Here is an 18,839-nt window from a genome sequence, read left to right as displayed (position 1 = left end):
CATCAGAACATGCAGGAAAGTATCTTTCACATTCACCGATGCCAACAAAACATCTTGCTGGAGAGAGGTCACGACTGACCAGCATTGAATCCATCTGGAACTTCTGCACTCATAGAAACTTGCTGAGCCTCATCCAAGATGGGCCAAATATTGCTGTTTGATTTCGGAACTCTGAAAGGTTTTTGAGTAGAAACAGTGAAACTTTCCACCCTCTGGAAATTAAATTATCACTCCTTGAAACACAAGATAATCAATAGCTTTAGAGCATTTTTTTGTGGATTCAAAGTAAACATTTTAAAGCCTAAGGTGTGGAGTGTAAAAGCTCTGAAATTGCAGATTGTAGCTGTGAGTCACTATATTGCAGACTCAGTTGTTCGCAATTGCCTCCTGCCAAATCAATGCAAGGCCTGCAACTGTTCCAAACCGGAATGAGTGGTAGCACCACTTTATTGTGAACAGGACGGGTTCTCCAGCTGAGCAGGATTTAGAGTTCATATTTTCTTACGGACCTGAGACTGGGTTTATGGGATTGGAGCCTGAAGGTCTATTATTGACAAAAGGAATGCTCTTTTGAAGTAGAAGAAGCTGCAGGTTTTCAACTGTAGGCTTACCCTTCATTTAAACGATAACAGAGTAGGCTTACTGACAGTTACCTTCTGGACGCAATCATCCAGGGCAAGACTAAAACTTTCTCCTTGAAAAGGTAAACGTTCCACATGTCTCCTGCAAAGTAAATCTGCTGACCAACACTTCAGCTATGAGATCCTGCGCAATGTGTACGGGGCAAGAGTCCTAGGTGAGAAATTTGTTATATGGAGTCCTTCAAAGATTCCACTGAGAAGATGGGCACATGGGAAATCATTTAGGCTTCTGCTCGAATCAGTATCTCTGCTAGAAAGATCCCTCTCCCTCGTTGTGTGACAAGCTCAAAGCTTGGCAGGCCCTTATAGCCGCAATTACTGGCTGTGAACCTGCCCCCCACCAATGCCAGTGAGGCCTTAATAAAGTCTGCAGATGTTTGTCCAAGACATCTGTAAACTCCGTAAGATACTTGCATACCCAGTGGATGTTCCAGAGATAATAAACTTCCAGATCTATAGAAGACATACTCCATTTCTTATTGAACGCGACCTTCTTGGGGTACTGCTGAGTGAATTTGTTTAGCGGAACAAACATATTGTCAGGGTGAGCCCAGTCTGCATAAAAAAATCCTTTAAATGAGGATGTTCGGTGAAGGACTGAGGATGCTGTGGTGACCACCATAATTCAAATCCTAAGACCTTTGGAATAGAGGACTCAGGAAGTGGTAATTTCAATTTAGTCCGGACAACTTCCACAAGAAAACTCCAAAAAAATTTTTTGGATCTGGTGTAAACCATGACTCTGGGGTTCTAGTCTAGATTCCTCAAATGAAGATTCTCCAATGTCCCCCGAAATATGCAAATTTTTCTTTGCCTCATCCTCCATTGGTTCCTAATCTGTTAATTAAGAGGTGGAGGAGAAAGGGAATGCTTCCGTGTGCAAACAAGGTGGTCCAAAGCAGAAATTATTCCAGAACTCTGCTTCTGTACTACATCGATAGCAGATGGAAATTTCTCCCTTGTCACAAGGGACTGGAAGATGATGCCCTAGAAGTAGCAGAGACACATAGAAACATACTGACTCCAACAGGATACGTTGCATTGCATCCTGGTTCCTTCCCACCTGAAGAATGTATTTGGGACTCCTCACCTCCTGCTCTCTGCCGTCTATGAGAGACCTGCTGGCACATACACTCACCAGCCACTTTATTAGGTACATCTGTTGTCCAATGCTTGGTAACACAAATTGCTAATCAGCCAATCACATGGCAGCAACTCAATGCACTTAGGCATCTAGACGTGGTGAAGAGGACTTGCTGAAGTTCAAACCGAACATCAGAATGGAAAAGAAGGGGATTTAAGTGACTTTGAACATGGCAGAGTTGTTATTGCCAGACAGGCTGGTCTGAGTATTTAAAAAACTGATGATCTACTGGGATTTGCACGCATGACCATCTCTAGGGTTTACAGTGAATGGTCCGAAAAAAGAGAAAATATGCAGTGAGCAGCGGTTGTGTGGACGAAAATGCCTTGTTGATGTTAGAGGAGAATGGGCAGACTGGTTGCTGCGACATTCAGATGGTAGGGTCAGAATTTGGCGTAAACATGAAAGCATGTATCCATCCTGTCTTCAATCAACGGTTCAGGCAGGTGGTGGTGGTGTAATGGTGTGGGAGATATTTCCTTTGCACTAGCAAGATGTACCTAATAAAGTGGCCTGGAGAGTGTATACACACATGTATAGGGACCCTTGTTGGGCACTGTGCTAATGCTACCAGTGCCCCCACCCCCATATGGAAAGGTATGTGACAAGTAGTCCTACATGAGTTGACCTGCAGTCCTACTTATAGACATCCACATCTAAGCCCAGAAAGCCTTATGTGACCTACAGTCCACCACATCCTGACTGTTGCGACTGTAGTCCCACACAGTTCAAGTGCTGCCGCTTTTTCAAAAACACTGTTGGTCCCCTGAGACCTTTCACTTCTGCCCTCAGGTGGGGATCCAAGATGGGCATTGCTAGCCTGCAACTCCCCCTTGTGACATCTACGGCCGTACTGCAAGTATGAAAAAGCAGCTCGGCAGTCTTGAGGAAATGCAGGAGGCAGAGAGGCTAGGGGGATCACCAGCAGGAACCATTTCAGGGCACTCACCAGCAGGAACCCCTTGGGGGTCCAATGTCCACCCATCACGGTTGGCTCTGGCTCTAGTGCAGAACAGCAACTTTACAGGCTGTCCCTGCATCCACTGCAAAAAAGCCATAGCCAATGGATCCAGAAATAAACTATTCTCCTAAATGCCACATGGAACCATTGAAAAGCTAGTGATTTTTTGCTCAGACAGCTGAAAAGTTGTGACCATAACCTTCAGCCATTAGCAAAAGCATGAAGCCTTGCCGAACTGTCTTGTTTTGTTTCTCCAGCGTCCAATCACCTCATGGTGGCATCATAATCCTATTTGTAATGAATATAAAGATGCTCTGTGTCTTGTGATGTACGATAAAGAAAAGGTGGGAGTAACAATTCTCTTTAAGAGGAGATCTCCTTTTCAATGAAAGAACTCTGCAGGCTCTCCTGGCTCCTCCTTTCTGTTGGGTGCCCCCATAGCAAGCAGCTTGTCCATTCACACACGGAGCCGTGGCTTGGCCCCTCCTCATTGACTGACTGGCTGTAATTGACAGCAGCAAGAGTCAATGGCTCTCACTTGCCATCTCAACCAATGAGGAGGCAGAGATCCTGGACAGCCTAGGCTGTTGTGCACATCGCTGGATCTCGAAGGGGCTCAGGTAAGTATTGAGGGGGCTGGGGGCACTGCTGCACACAGAAGGTTTTATGCCTTCATGCATAGAATGCATGAAGGTAAAAAACCTTGAGTCTTTACAACCACTTTAAGGTCCACCTCTTATGTTGCAACTTATGAAATATGGCTTAAGTATAAATTTGACATTTACCATTGTTTCTTGAATTATTCCAAGAATTAATATAGGTCATTTATAAACAAAAAAAAAACAAAAAAAGCCATGTGCCAAAATAAAAGTCTTGTATGGTTAAGCAGGTAAAAGACATGTAACAATGCATAGCTCTACCTGGCATTTTCTTGCATCATCATTTCATCCTGTGTCACATGTTCATCTTCTCCATTCAAAGTTACCCTGCTTGTTGTTTCGTCACTAGACTCAAGACTGGAAGATGCTGCTAATGTATCCAATTCTGCAGAACAACACTGTGGGTTGTCTATACTTTCATGAACATTATTCAGGGAAACTGAGGTCTCTATGGTTTCTAGTTGGAGAGAAAAGAAAATTCAGCATATTATAAATATTCAAGCTATCCAAACCAGTGTATTTAGTTTATGACTTGGTGCAACTACTGGTCTACATCAAATCTGGATTTTTTTTTACACTTGAAATAAATTTTCAATTATATCTGAACTTGGTAATAACTAAAATCGCTTCACACAAACTGAAATAAGACACAACACAAATAAAAACGTACCTTCTTTAACAGATTTATCAAAATCACTGTCACTATTTACTTCCTGAGTTGAGGGTTTTTCTGATTCTGCATGTACATCATCTACTGTGGTTGCTGTTTGTGAACTGTAGACAAAAAAAAAAAAAAGATTAAAAAAAAAATAAATAGAGAAAAGAAAACAAACATGAACATGTGCATCCAAAGCTATATTATGAATGGTACTTTTATAACTTTGTGTTCTCCTGATTTCTCTTAGGCTATGTTCACATCTTCGCAGTTCCCGAGTGGCGCATTTGAGTGGGCACAGCAACCCACTTTTGAATTGGATTAAGGAAGTGCAGGGAAAAGGACCCTGTGTCTTTCTAAAAATGTACCCGCAAGGAAGCCGCACAGAAAGGCATTGTAATGTGACACCATGCGGTTTCACACACCAAAAATGTGTTTTTAGATGCATGGGGGTGCAATTGTGACTAATTGCACCTCTGCGTGTCTGTTAAAGAGCAGCGGGTTTGGACTGTGGGTGCAGGAATGTGTGCGATTTACATGCATTCCCACACATGCAATAAGGTAAACCTAGCCTTAGGACACGTTTACATATGCACTGGTCTGTGAAAAGCAATGCACTGTGGACTGCTTTTCACAGGGCCGTGCAGCTGACAGGCATTTATAGGAGGCAATACTATTGCTTCTGGATAACAAAATGCTTTTTTTCCCCCTTTTTTTTTTTTTTTGACAGCGGAGTAGCAGTTTTCCCAAACTGAATACGTTTCCGCAACTGCATGCCTAATGTTTGGCTTGTGGTTGCGCTGCAGCCCAGAAAGCATCACACCACTTTTACAGCCCTGTCCTGCTGCCTTTGAAGCTTAATGGGGACGGGGGACGAGGGACGAGGGGCGAGGGCAGAAAAACCGTGGATCAACCGCTAAATCTAAACTAAGCCTTAAGGCTCGTTTCACATTAGAACGCGGTGTGGAAAACCCATGATCTGTGCGGGTTTCTGGCAGTGCGTTGAACAAGCTCTGCAGTTGTGATCTGCAGGGGGTGTGTATGATGACATCCCAAAACATAGGTTACAATCAAAGTACATTTGCCTGCACCGAATTGCACTATATAAATGTACCATGTGCTCCGGTTGCAGTGCATTTCTTAAAAGCAGTGTATGCAATACTTTTGGTGCAATCAGAGTCCATTCAAAATGAATGGGCTCAAATTGCACCACTCAAAATTGCATGTGAATCAAACAGGAACATGCTGCGCGTTTCTCCACGATTCATAGTGTGAACTTTTTTTTTTTTTTAAAGTAGCGCATGCACTAATTTTGGTGCAATTTCAGCCCTTAAAAATGAACTGGCAGCAAATCACTCCGCAACCAGATCACATGTGAATCTCACTGGAATGCACAGCCTGTTCCTGTGCAATTCATGGTGTGAACTGGCCCTTAAAATGGAACTGAAGGCAAAACGTTCTTTCCCATTTTAAATAGAGAAAAGAAGTGTTATAATCACTGTCAGGTGTATTTTCTTTACCATCTGTGTCCCATTGGGGAAATGTCTCTTTACTTCCTGTTCCATAGCCACAACAGGAAATGAGAGGCAAATCCCTGTAGTCACTAAAACTATTGAACCAATTGAAGATATTCCCTCTATTTCTGTTCCGTGACCGCTCACAGTTGGCATTTGTTTTCACTTGTGGTTTTAATAGTCACAAGAACAATTAGATGAATAGAGTGAATTTTCCTAACGAGAGAAAAGAGCTTCTAGTTACTTCACCTTATCTTAATAGGAAAAAAAAGTTTTGCCTTCAGTTATAAGTGACCGTATTAGAATTTTATGAGCACCTAAAAAGATAAGTGTGCTATCACAAATGAAAGTGCACGTGCCCATTCTGCCCTGCAATGTTTACATCCTATAGTTAAATCACCTTTGGCTGGCCGTGTCAGACGATGGCTCTGTAGAAGTCTAAATGGGATTTTTTGTTACTCACCGTAAAATCCCTTTCCCTGAGTTTCTCTGACAGACACAGCTGCTTCTTCTTTATCCATAACCAAACAGGGTTTTATAGCCCCAACTACAGGAGTAGGACACCAGGCAGAAAAAAAAAAAAAAAAAAACTCGGCACCAACTATGGGCAGTCCTCTCTAGGCATAAAACCCTCTTTCTGCTATTGGACTTTAGTCAGTTATAAGAAGTGTCAAAGGAGAAAGCTCCATATCAGGGTGGGTGCTTGGCCGTCAGTGAACTCAGAGAAAGGGATTTTACAGTGAATAACCAAAAATTCCGTTTTCTCTTCAGTACATTGATGGGGACAGCTGCTTCTTCTTTATCCATACCCGAAACAGGGATGCCCCAAAGCAGTGCCAAAATGAGGGACGGGCAAACCAACGAATAAAAAAAAAAACCCAGGGCAACCTGCCAACATTCTGGACCACCTCGAAGGAGTGCTCAAGAGTACTAAACAGCCACCCGCAAAATATAGCGGCCAAAAACTAGTATCCGAGGATACCCAGCAGATCAACTGTATAAAAATGTCAGAAACGAGGGCACAGAAGCCCAGGTGGCCACCATGCAAACTTGAGACAGATGGCGGATGTCGGAAAGCCCACGAGGAGCTAACCACCCTGGTAAAGTACGCCAACATAGGAAAGGGAGGATCCTGCCCCGTAACGGCGTGAGCCTGCACAAGTGTCAGCCAAATCCAACAGGGGGAAAAGTGGCAGAGGAAGCCTCCATGCCAGTGCATGGACTGAACCCACAACAGAAAATCGGACCTCCAGAAGGTAGCCATCAGAGCAGTACACACAATCGAGCAAACCAAGCCCCAATTGTAGAGCCATCTCCTCCACGTGTGACAGTCAAGGACAAATGGAGGGAAGGGTATTATCTTCATTCAAGTGGAAATCCAATACCATCTTTGGAAAAAACGAAGGGGCCGGTCAACACAGTACTGTGTCCTTGTGCAGAAGCAAATAAGGTGATAGCCACTAGTAAGGCAACCTTCTGAGAGAGCGGAAGCACAGGAATATCCTGAAATGCTTGCAAACAGAGGCTACCGAAGAGCTAACACCACCAAATGCAAGTCCCAAGGCAGTAACGAGCATCGCACAGGGCACTACATGATAACCCCCTGGATAAATGTGTGAACTAAAGACAGTAGGGCCAAGGGATGCTGAAAGAACACATCCATAACAGAAATGTGACCCTTGATGTACTCAAAGCAAGTTGCTGGTCAATGCCACATAGAAGGAAATCCAACACTTGAGCCACCAAAAAAGAATGAGGATAGAACCCCAAGGCTTCACACCAAACAATATAAGCCCTCTACGCATGATGATAAATCATTGGGGAGACAGACTTACGCGCTTTAAACATGGTCAGACTCAGCGTTAGATAACCCACCCATGCTTCGGAAACCTGGCTCTCACTATCCAGGCCATCAAGGTCAGTGAAGAGAAAGCAGGGTGGAACACCGTAGCCTATAATAGTAGGTCCTCCCAAAGAGGTAGCCGCTTGGGAGTTTCCACCCCCTTACAAAGAAGAAAAAGGCCAGTCCCGTGCCACCAGGATCCTATCGGCTTCCGTCCTATATAGTAGATGAGGAATCAAGTAAAGGTGTGGAAAGACATAAATGTGAACTGTACGGATTCCACAATGCCACCAGAGCATCAGTCGCAGCCGCTAGAGGATCCGACACTGAAATGGAAGAAAAGATCCATGTCTGGCATCCCCAGCAAAGGCAGAGCCGATGGAACACATCCGGGTGTAGAGATCACTCGCCTTGATCTCTGAGATAATCTTTTTTGACCCCCATAATATATACGGCAAGCAGAGCAGGAACAAACCTTTCCACCCATCTCAGGGTGTGAGATTCTTCCAGCGCCACTGTTACACCTCTGTTGCCTACCTGAAGATTAACATACGCCACCGTGGTGGTATCATCTGACTGGATTCTTATCGGCAGATCCCATAGGCAATCTGTCCAAAGTGTCAGTGACTCCAATTGTCCCAAGCTCCAGGACGATGGTCAGTCAAGTCTCTTTCGGAGTCCAATAACCCAAAGTCCAATCCCAAGACTCCACCACAGCCCAATGGGCTGGCCTCCATCATGACCACAGTCCATCGAAAAGGGAAGGAAGGACTTTTCGTTCTGTAGATCCGGAGACCAAAGTCATCAGAGAAGGAAGGCCCTCATCACCAGCATCATTCGAACCATAATGTCCAAGGAAGCAGAAGACCCGTTCCATTTGGACAGGATTTCCTTCCATGGTGTTCTCATAGGGAACTGGGCATATGGAACAGCTTTGAAGATAGCCACCATCAAGCCCAAAACCTGCTTGGAAAAACACAAGGAGGGCCAACTGCAAGCCAAGAGCTGCTGGACCACTGACCAAAATATCTGTAGTTTGTCCGATGGCAGGAGCACTCTGGCCTGCTCCGAACCAAGGATCAGTCCCAGAAACTCCAAGTGCTTGGCCAGGGCCAACACAGACACTTGGGGTTCAGGATCAACCTGACGTTTTGTAGGGAATTCCTGTTGATCTCCACACCGGCCAGCAGGACGAACCCAGGAAGCGGAGCCCAGACCGAAGGGCAGTGCTATAAATTGGTATTGCGAGTCCCTGATAGCCCAGCATAGGAAACGATTGGCTGCACAGATGGGAAAGTGCAGAGAGGTGTCCTTGATGTCTAAAAGGACCTAGAAAATACCCCTGGAAAGGGGAGGACACCACCGAGTGAATGGACCCCAATATGGGACTTGTAGACCTGCACAAAGGCAAGCAGGTCCTTGAGGTTCAGGGCCGGGAGAATCCCATCTATCCTGGGAGCTGTAAAGAGACTGGAGTAAGAAACCCCAAACTGTTTCAACTCAGCCACCGAAAAAAACACTCCTTGAAGGATCAAGACAAAACTATTGTGTAGCCAGCCAGCAGCAGTTCACGGACCTTCATGGTGAGAACAGAGGAGATCCACAGGCCTGAAAACCAGCAAGGACAACCTTCACAGTACAAACAGGTAGGGCAAACCTGCATGCTAAGATGGACCTTTTCCACGGTATGGTGGACTTTTGGATCCAGGGGAACTTGTCCCGGCCATGAGGGCCTGGAAGAGCAAGATGTAGCCTAGCGGAAAGAAAGAACTACCCAACAGACATCTGGCCCCCAACTTCGAAATCAGAGGAGCTGCGAACTAGCAACTGAGACAAGCCACCTGGTAAACAAAGTGGAGGCCAGCCTGCACGCCAAGAAAAAGCATGTCCGTGGGGTTGGAGGGAGACCCACCCCACATGTCCGGAAGGAGCGCCCCAGGGGGTGCCACTAGACTAGGCCTCGGCAGTGAGACCACTGGATGAGGTCCGGCCAGGAAGAGCACTATCTAAGGCCCCGCATGGGAAACCGCTGACTGGGACCTGCAAAGAAGGCCGCCAGCTGAGGTCCCCCAAATGGGGCCACACAAAGAGGGCCACTGTTAGAAAACCTGTAAGGGAGACAGCCAGAAAAGGCCCCACAAACTGTAAGGGGGCCACTGGCTGACGTCCCGCAAGGGAGGCTGCTGTCCGCGGTCCTGCTAGAGAGGCTGTCAAAAGAGGCTCCTCAAAGGAGGACTCCAACAAAACACCTGTAAATGGGGCCAAGGCCCTGCAATGAAGGCCAAATAATGAGGCCTCTCACGGAAGACTGCCAAATGGGGCCCCGTTTGAGAACACCCCAAGGTGTCTGCTGACTGGGGTCACTCCATGGACATTGTTTCACTATCCACAACAACATGGCCGCCGGCTAAGGTCACAACAAGATAGCCACCAAAAGCTGTCTTAACCTCAATACATCACAACATGGAGGAAGGCAGGGGCATGCTAGTACACCAGGGGAGTCTCCGATATCCCGCTGCTGGAGCAGTTAGTCCCGCAACACTGGATTCCCCCTCTGCCGGCATCCCCGCAGTGAGTGGGACAGAGGGAACTAGGTGGAAGGCGGATGCTGAAAAGGAAAACTGCGACTGTTGCTACCTCAGCCAGGGCCGCCCATCGGCAGTGTATTAAAGAGAGGAAATGCTGGGCGGTGCTGCAAAGCTAGTAGGCTGCAGCTTACAGTGGCAGGGGACCCGACCGCGTGGTTTCGCACCTGCGGGGGCGCAAATAACATCCACTGGCCTCCCAACAACAAACCCCTAGGCATCCCAAGGGGTGCAGGAGCGGTACCACCCTATACAGTCCCCTGTACCTCTGGGAGAACACCAAACCCAAGGGGGGTGAAAGGAGGGGAGCATTAGAGGACAGGCACCCGCAGCTATCCAGGCTCGATGACACCGTACATCTGGGCCACAGATCCACTACAGCGCAGCACACCACTAAACAGCCCAGTATCCTTTAGCTAACCCTTTACCCTGTGACAAACCAGGTTAACAGAGTACCCACCCTGCTACAAAATGCCCCAATGAAATCCAGGATTTGGGGGGGGTTGCTTCAGTGTAGGAGAGTAAGCCTGGGGGGGGGGGGCATCTACTTATTGATCCATGGCGCATGCAGGTAACACTCCCATGACAGATCCCCCTCTCCACCAAAGTGGGGGGGCTGTCGTCCAGGGGTAATACTGTGACACATACTATAGGCGCCTGGTCATAAGTGTCCCAGTGAGACATTTAATTCACTGGCCGCCCTAGTCCATGGGGCATCGTTGTGGCCCAGCGTGCAGCTAGTGGTCTGCGCGCACTCGCTGACCACTGGATCTAGATTATCCAGCCTTTTGCCCAGCCCGACTGTTAATAGAAGATCTCTGCAGGAAATAAGGACTTTCCAGGGAAAAAAGAAAGGGAAAAAAGCAATGAGAACACATCACATCCATACCACCCTGAAAACACTAGGCAGAAATGACTTGAGGCCTATAGTAGAGAGGGGGTTTTATGCCCAGAGAAGACAGCCCATAGGAGGTGCCAAGCTTATTTTTGTGCCTAGTGTCCTGCTCCTGTAGGTGGGGCTATAAAACCCTGTTTGGTTATGGATAAAGAAGCAGCAGCTGTGTCTGTCAATGAACGTAAAAAAAAAAAAATGGGAATTTTGACTTCCACATTCCATATCTCAGAGTACAGTATGGGACACAGGACTTGTGTTCATAGACCATGGATGAGACGCTACCTTTAGGTGATTGGACACTAGCAAAAGCTTTGCAAGGAACCTCCCCAGTGCACCCTCAGATAACTCCATTTATTCAATGCAACTCCAGTTTTGTAGCAAACGATAGGTAGAAACAGTGGACAAAAAGGGAAAACCACCTGTGTCCTGGATGGTGCCTTATATTGAATTTACAGGGAAATCAAAAATCCTATTATCTTAATTGTACAGTAAACGACACAGGACTTGCATTCATAGACTATGGGATGTCCTAAAGCAATAAAATGAGTGCTGGGCAAGAACAAAGCAAACTTTAAAAAGGTATAATCCAAAAGCTAGATAACAGAGTTGCAAACCTGGGAAACAGGAGCTTGATGTTGAAAAGCTATCTACATATCTAGTAGAATGGGCCCTCGTAGAGAAGAGAGGAGCCCCTATCTGGAGAGCATATGCCCTAGAATTGAGCTACCTGTACCACGTATCAATTGTGTGAGAAGCAGCAGGATATCCCTGCTTGGCATCTACAGGGAAGGCAAAGAGGGCCTCTTTCTACAGGAAGATGTTACAGATATGTAGACCTTATCTGGTCTGTCCACCTCCAAGTGGTGGAGTGAAATCTCCTTGGTGTGCATTGGCGGTCAGGAAATTGTAGAACCCGCCCCAGGTTGTCAGGCTTCCATCCATTGTTACCATCTTCCAGTGAGAGGGAAGGAACAATTTTCTGGAATTGAGGGCTAAGTTGGAAGTCTATCAAGTCAGAGGCAGGAGTAGTAAACAATCCAGAAAAAGGATCTGCTTGTCCAACAGAGCAAAGAGGACTGCCTCGAAGAAGGCTACCACGAGGCAAAGAACTGTCATTCACAAGAGAGCTGTGGGTTGCCTGGTTGACCCAAGAGTCCAACAACTGGATCTTAGAGAAGCAATCTTCTCCTGAAGGAACATTTTTGCCTGGGCTGTGTTCAGGATGAGTCTCTAATTCTCCAGCTGATGAAAAGGCTGGAGGAAAGACTATTTGAAGTTGGTCATCCATCCGAATATTGATGGATTTGGAATGATGGAAAGCAGAACCGAGGCTGGAAGCAGACACCAGTACTCTTTATGAAGATTCTTGGTGCAGGGGGGAGCCCAAATGACAGGGTGACTAATTAAAAGTGTTGGTCTCCCACAGCAGAGTTCAAAAAGCTTTGGTGTGCAGGAAAAAAAAAAAAAAAAAAAAAAGAGTAGGAATATGAAGATAAGCATATCTTGAATGTCCATCCATGTCAGAAATTTCCTAATATAAGTGAAAACGGGTCTTGCAGAATCCATGTAGAATTTGGGGACACATGGATATCTGTTTAGGGATTTTAGGCCCAAGATGGGGTGAAGAACTCCATCTAGATTTGGAACTATGAATAGGTTTGACTAAAACTTATTCAACTAGGATTATCACTCGTGTCAGAAGTCCACTGGAAGTCTTCCTGTCTTTGAGGTGAAGGTGGAAGATTAAAGGTTAGAACAGAGGAGGAGCAGGGATAGAAACAAAATCTTGGATCGAGAGTTCCAGGACATGTTTGATCCATACTGGTGCAAATGTCAACAAATGTCTCCCACTCTGGAGAGTGAGGGAGCCCCTTTTGGATAACATCATCGCTTGATCACCAAGCCTTTTCACTTACCGTATTTTTTGCCGTATAAGACGCACTTTTTCTTCCCCAAAACTGGGGGGGGAAATGTCAGTGCGTCTTATAAGGCGAATATGGAGCGGCCGGTCCGGTATTTCCACCGCGGCCGTGTCAGAATACCGGGCCGGCCGCTCAGCTCTGCAGCAGGACCTTACCTGTTCCTCTATCCAGCGGCGTGCTGTCTTCCCGGCTTCTGTAGTGTGGGCGCTGGGCATGACAGCCGGGTGCCAAGTGCGCATGCGCAAGAAGCGGTGCTTTTTGTGAATGGTAAGGCGGTACCTGGGACACATGACAGATCCCAGAAGCCGCCGGACCAATCACAAAGCGCAAGTGCTTCTCGCTCATGCGCACTGGGCACCCGGCTGTCATGCCGAGCGCCATTACAGAAGCCGGGAAGACAGCGCGCGGCTGTATCGAGGAACAGGTAAGATAAAAAAAAAACTCTGTCAAATTCAGGTACCCGCTCCCCACCTCCCCAAAGGTCAGCAGTCATCTGTACTGTCCGCAGTCTCTGGTCATCCCTGTGCTGTCCGCAGTCTCTGGTCATCCCTGTGCTGTCCGCAGTCTCTGGTCATCCCTGTGCTGTCCGCAGTCTCTGGTCATCTCCTGTACTGTGTCTGCAGTCCATTAGTTCAGAATTTTTTTTTTCCTGTTTTCTGCCTCTAAAACCTAGGTGCGTCTTATGGTCAGGTGCGTTTTATACGGCGAAAAATACGGTACTGCAGTAAACCAGTTGTGACAAGAAATGTAAACAAGGACTCAGCTCTGTAAAGAAACAGGTAGCTCTGGGTGTTTGAAACCTATCAGCATTTGTACTAATTTAGTTTTCTGAGACAGGGTCAAACCTGGGGCTAGGTTATGGCTCTGGACCTGTAAAGCACTCCACAGCTAATACATTACAGTCAGGTTTGTTAAGTGCCACAATGCAGCATACAAACATCATATTCAGGTTAGCCCTGCAGTGCAAAGGCAGTGCTGAGGAAACAAAGATCCAGTTAGTTGCTTATGCTTCCATCTATAGAAGCACAGAAAAAAAAAAAAAATCTGTAGGCCAGCCAATGGCACAACATGATGTGAACAGAAATGGCAGTAACACGAGCAGAATTATAAACAGAGGGGTAGGGCGTGTTCCTCAATAGATTTCATGGTAGTACAAAAATCCAATTTCCTTTCTCATTCATTGAGGGACATAAGTCTTAAACCTTCAGGGTGTCCAAAAGCACTCCAACCGAGAGGTGAGCAGCATCAAACAATTACTAAGAGGGACAACGTAGCAACAATTACTGGGGAACTGCCTGCAGCTAAAACACTCACCTGAAGGATACTATGCTCGAAGCTAGCATCAGATGAGCTAGGAAAATTAACTTGCTAGAAGTTAGAGAAAATGTAAACAGAAAACAAGCATATTCAGAGAAGACTAGGTTATAGGCAGGTACATTAAATGATAAGACATTGGCAAATAAACAGCTTTATTTGAATTGCATCAAAAATTGCATTGCTGTTACATCCATTTAGAAACACTGTGCTATAAACAATGAAGAAGCTCGAATCACTCCTGGAATGCTTCCTGCCTTCCAAAGACCAGAAATGACAGCAGAAATGGGGCAAGATGCTCCACCCTACGTGTTTCGACTATCTGACGTCATCAGGGATGATTTAAATAAAACAGTATTACGCTTTTGTCTGCTACTTTCCCATTTTTTCCCTAATACTCCCTGGTTGCTATTTATTGAATGAATGTGGACCAATTAACCCCGAACGTGGATTTTGCACTAATGGAATTTTAATGAAAAGGGGTTTTATAGTTCTAAATTCAATTTTTTTAAGGGGAATAGGTTCTACATTATAATAATACTGGGAATTGCAAGAAAATATAATTTATATTGGGACACATTTTTGATGAGTGGGGGAGGTGCATTATAGTACATTATACACATTTGTAATAGTGCTGCACTTTAATATGTGTATGTATATATATATATATTTTATATACACACACACACACACATATATATATATATATATATATATATATATATATATATATATATATATATATATATGGACACAGGCGCAATTTTAGATTTTTTCAGGTATTTACCAAAACATATTCAAGCTATAGTTATATAATGAATATGGGATGAAAGTGCACACACTTAGGTTTAATTTGAGGGTATGTACATTCAAACTGGAGGAAGGGTTTAGGAATTACAGCTCTTAAGAGTAGCCATCCCCGCTTTTTCAAGGGACCAAAAGTAATTGGACAATTGAATCAGAAGCGGTTTCATGGCCAGGTGTGGGCTACTTATTATTTCTTCATCAATTAAGCATGTAAAAGGTCTGGAGTTGATTCTAAGTGTGGTATTTGGAATCTACTGCTGTGAACCTACATCATGCGTTCAAAGGAGCTATCCATGAAAGTGAAACAGGCCATTGTAAGGCTTCAAAAACAAAACAAATTCATCAGAGAGATAGCAGCAACATTAGGAGCGGCCAAATCAACAGTTTGGTACATTCTAAGGAAAGAAGAATGCACTGGTGAGCTCAGCAACATAAAAAGGCATGGACGTCCATGGAAGACAATAGTGGTGGATGACCGCAGGATCCTCTCTATGGTAAAGAAAAACCCATTCACAACATCCAAATGAAGGACACTCTCCAGGAGGTAGGCATGTCATTGTCAAAGTCTACAATCAAGAGAAGACTTCATGAGAGCAAAAACAGAGGGTTCACCACAAGGTGCAAACCATTCATAAGACTGAAGAATAAAAAAGGATTAGACTTTGCCAAAAAAACATCTAAAAAAAGCTGGACCAGTTCTGGAAAAGCATTCTTTGGACGGATGAAACTAAGATTAATATGTACCAGAAAAAAATGTGGAGAAGGCTTGGAAAAGCTCATGATCCAAAGCACACAACGTCATCTGTAAAACATGGTGGAGGTAGTGTGATCACATGGGCATGCATGGCTTCCAGTGGCACTGGGTCATTGGTGTTTATTGATGTGACAGAAGCAGCCAGATGAATTCTTCAGTGTTTAGATATACTGTTAGCCAAGATTCAGCCAAATGCAGCAAAGTTGATTAGACGGCGCTTCACAGTACAGATGGACAATGATACAAAACACACTGCAAAAGCAACCCAGGAGCATTAAAAGGAAAAGAAGTGAAGAATTCTGCAATGGCCGAGCCAATCACCTGATCTCAACCAAATTGAGCATGCATTTCACTTGCTGAAGGCAAAACTAAAGGCAGAATGACCCACATACAACAACTGAAGGCAGCTGCAGTTAAGAGTCTGGCAAAGCATCAGTAAGGAGGAAACCCAGTCTTTAGTAATGTCCATGTGTGTCATACTTCAGGCAATCACTGCCAGTAAAGGATTCTCAACAAAATATTATCAATGAACATTTTATTTATGATTATATTTGCCCAAATACATTTGAGCCCCTGAAAATGGAGGGACTGTGTATAAAAACGGATTGTTTCGTTTTAATTTATTCTGGTGGCATACAGAGCCAAAAGTATGAAAATTGTGCCGGTGTCCAAATAAATGAATACACACACTATATTGCCAAAAGCATTGAGACACCCTGCAAATAATTGGATCCAGGTGTTTCAATCACCTCCATGGTCACAGATGTATAAAATCAAGCACCTAGGCATGCAGACCACTTCTACTAACATATGTGACAGAATGGGTTACTCTCAGCAGCTCAGTGAATTCAAGTGTGGTAACGCGGTAGATTGCCACCTGTGCAATAAGTCCATCCATGACATTTCCTGGCTACTAAATATTGCATGGTCGACTGTTAGTGGTAGTTTAACAAAGTGGAAGCAACTGGGAACAGCAGCAACTTGAAGCGGTAGGTAAAATGACAGAACCAGCTCAGTGCATGCTGAAGCAAACAGAAATCACCAACTGTCTGCAAAGTCAATAGCTAAAGACCTCCAAACTTAATGTGTGGCCTACAGATTAGAACAGTGCGTAGAGAGATTCATGGAATGGGTTACCATGTCTGAACAGCTGCATCCAAGCCTTACATCACCAAGTGCAATGCAAAGCGGCGGGTGCAGTGGTGTAAAGCACGCTGCCACTGCACTCTAGAGCAGTGGTGACATGTTCTCTGGAGGGAGGAATCATGCTTCTCTGTCTGGCAATCCGATGGACGTGTCTGGGTTTGGCGGTTGCCAGGAGAACGGTATTTGCCTGACTGCATTGTGCTAAGTGTAAAGTTTAGTGGAGGGAGAATTGTGATGTAGGGTAGTTTTTCAGGGGTTGGCCCCTTAGTTCCAGTGAAGGGAACTCTTAAGGCGTCAGCACACCAAGACATTTTGGACAATATCATGCTCCCAACTTCCTGGGAAGAGTTTGGGGATAGCACCTTCCTGTTCCAACATGACTGCGCACTAGTGTACAAAGCAAGGTCAATAAAGACATGGATGAGAAAGTTTGGGGTGGAGGAACTAAACTGGCCTGCACAGAGTCCTGACCTCAACCCGATAGAATACCTTTGGGATGAATTAGAGTTGAGACTGCGAGCCAGGCCTTCTCGTCCAACATCAGTGCCTGACCTCACAAATGCGCTTCTGGAAGAATGGTTAAACATTCCCATAGGCACACTCCTAAACCTTGTGGACAGCCTTCCCAGAAGAGTTGAAGCTGTTATAGCTGCAAAGGGTGGGTCAACTCAATATTGAGCTCTGTGGATTAAGACTGGGATGCAATTAAAGTTCATGTGCGTGTAAAGGCAAGCGTCTCCTTTTGGCAATATAGTGTGTGTGTGTATATATATATATATATATATATATATTTTTTTTTTTTTTTCCTGCACTAGGCAAGCTGATCATACTCAATACAAACTTTAAATGACTAATGGTGATATCAGCACTTACTGATACCTTTTTTTTGCCTATAGGAGAGCAAAGGACAATAAGGAATAACTTACTATATAGTACTCATAATTAACAGTTTATGAAAACATGTCTACACTTACAATTTACTAAATTTTTTCAAGATGTGTTGGATATCTGTCAAAAATATTGATACTTCTAACAAAATGATGAAAAAGAAAATACATTTATCACTGAGAGCTACATCGCTCAGCATAAATGAGAACACTGCAAAAGATATGTCAGAAAACCTTTACTTTCCTTTCAGAATCAACAGTTTCTATGGGACACTATACTACAAAATACTCCAACAAATGTGGGCCATTGATTGCAAACAAGATTTGTTAATTTGCACACCAAGTACTTTTCATAACAAATTCATGTAAGACCATGTTGCAAAGATGAATACACCTCAATGAAAGTCTTAGGAGCAAAGCTAAATTTTAAACAACAAAATCCTAATTAAAAAGAATTCAACTACAGATGAGTCTATTTATTAAACAGGTGTCCAGCAGTCAATTATAAAAGAGCGTTACTTAAACAAAACCATTGTCAGCAATGGCACCGCATGGAAGAGAAATGTCAAGGCCTGAGAATGAAAATCATTTCTTTACACAAGAAAGGTGAAGGCTAAAAGATGATCAGTAAAGCTTTACCTATCGGTCAGAATACTGTAGCAAAAGCGATACAAAAATTTAACAAAGATGGAATTGCAACCATCTCACAGAGACATCCAGGCTGTCCACAGTAGTTAACACCTTGACAGGAGCATCTTCTGATGAGAACGGTTGAAGAAAATCACTATGCAAGTTCATTGTTGTTAGCTAAAGTAGAAGGCCAAGTTGGGGTGATTTCTTCCATTGACACAATCTGGCATACACTGCAGAGGAATGGCATGCATTGGTGTTGTCCATGAAGGAAGCCTCTCCTAAGCTCATGCACAAGAAAGCCCAAGTAGAATGTGCCAGGGCCCATGCTGAAAAAGACGACAACTACAGGGACTTTGTACTCTGGAGTGATTAGACCAAGATAAAGGTTTGTGGAACTGATGGTCTCAAAACTGTATGGCATCACAAAGGTGAGGAGTACAAAGAAAAATGCATGGTGCCTACAGTGAAACATGAGAGTG

The 18,839-nt window shown here is 44.6% G+C and overlaps 1 protein-coding gene across 4 annotated transcripts in view; it reads right to left on the bottom strand.

Annotated features, from left to right (window-relative positions):
• Positions 1-18,839, bottom strand: part of LOC149451185 (serine/threonine-protein phosphatase 6 regulatory subunit 1-like) — a 280,567-nt gene that overhangs the window by 33,929 nt on the left and 227,799 nt on the right. For all 4 annotated transcript variants that reach the window (XM_089691024.1, XM_089691026.1, XM_089691023.1 and 1 more), the window contains 2 exons: positions 4,076-4,179; positions 3,667-3,862 (listed from right to left, as the gene is read on the bottom strand). In XM_089691024.1, the coding sequence (XP_089547150.1) occupies positions 3,667-3,862; positions 4,076-4,179 (300 nt within the window). The remainder of the gene's footprint in view (positions 1-3,666; positions 3,863-4,075; positions 4,180-18,839) is intronic.

This window comes from Staurois parvus, unplaced genomic scaffold (assembly GCF_062004578.1).
Source record: "Staurois parvus isolate SC_StPar_1 unplaced genomic scaffold, SC_StPar_1.0 ptg000548l, whole genome shotgun sequence".
NCBI classification, from domain to species: domain Eukaryota; kingdom Metazoa; phylum Chordata; class Amphibia; order Anura; family Ranidae; genus Staurois; species Staurois parvus.
Note: the sequence above shows the minus strand (reverse complement) of the source record. Positions and strands in the feature narration are given on the sequence as shown.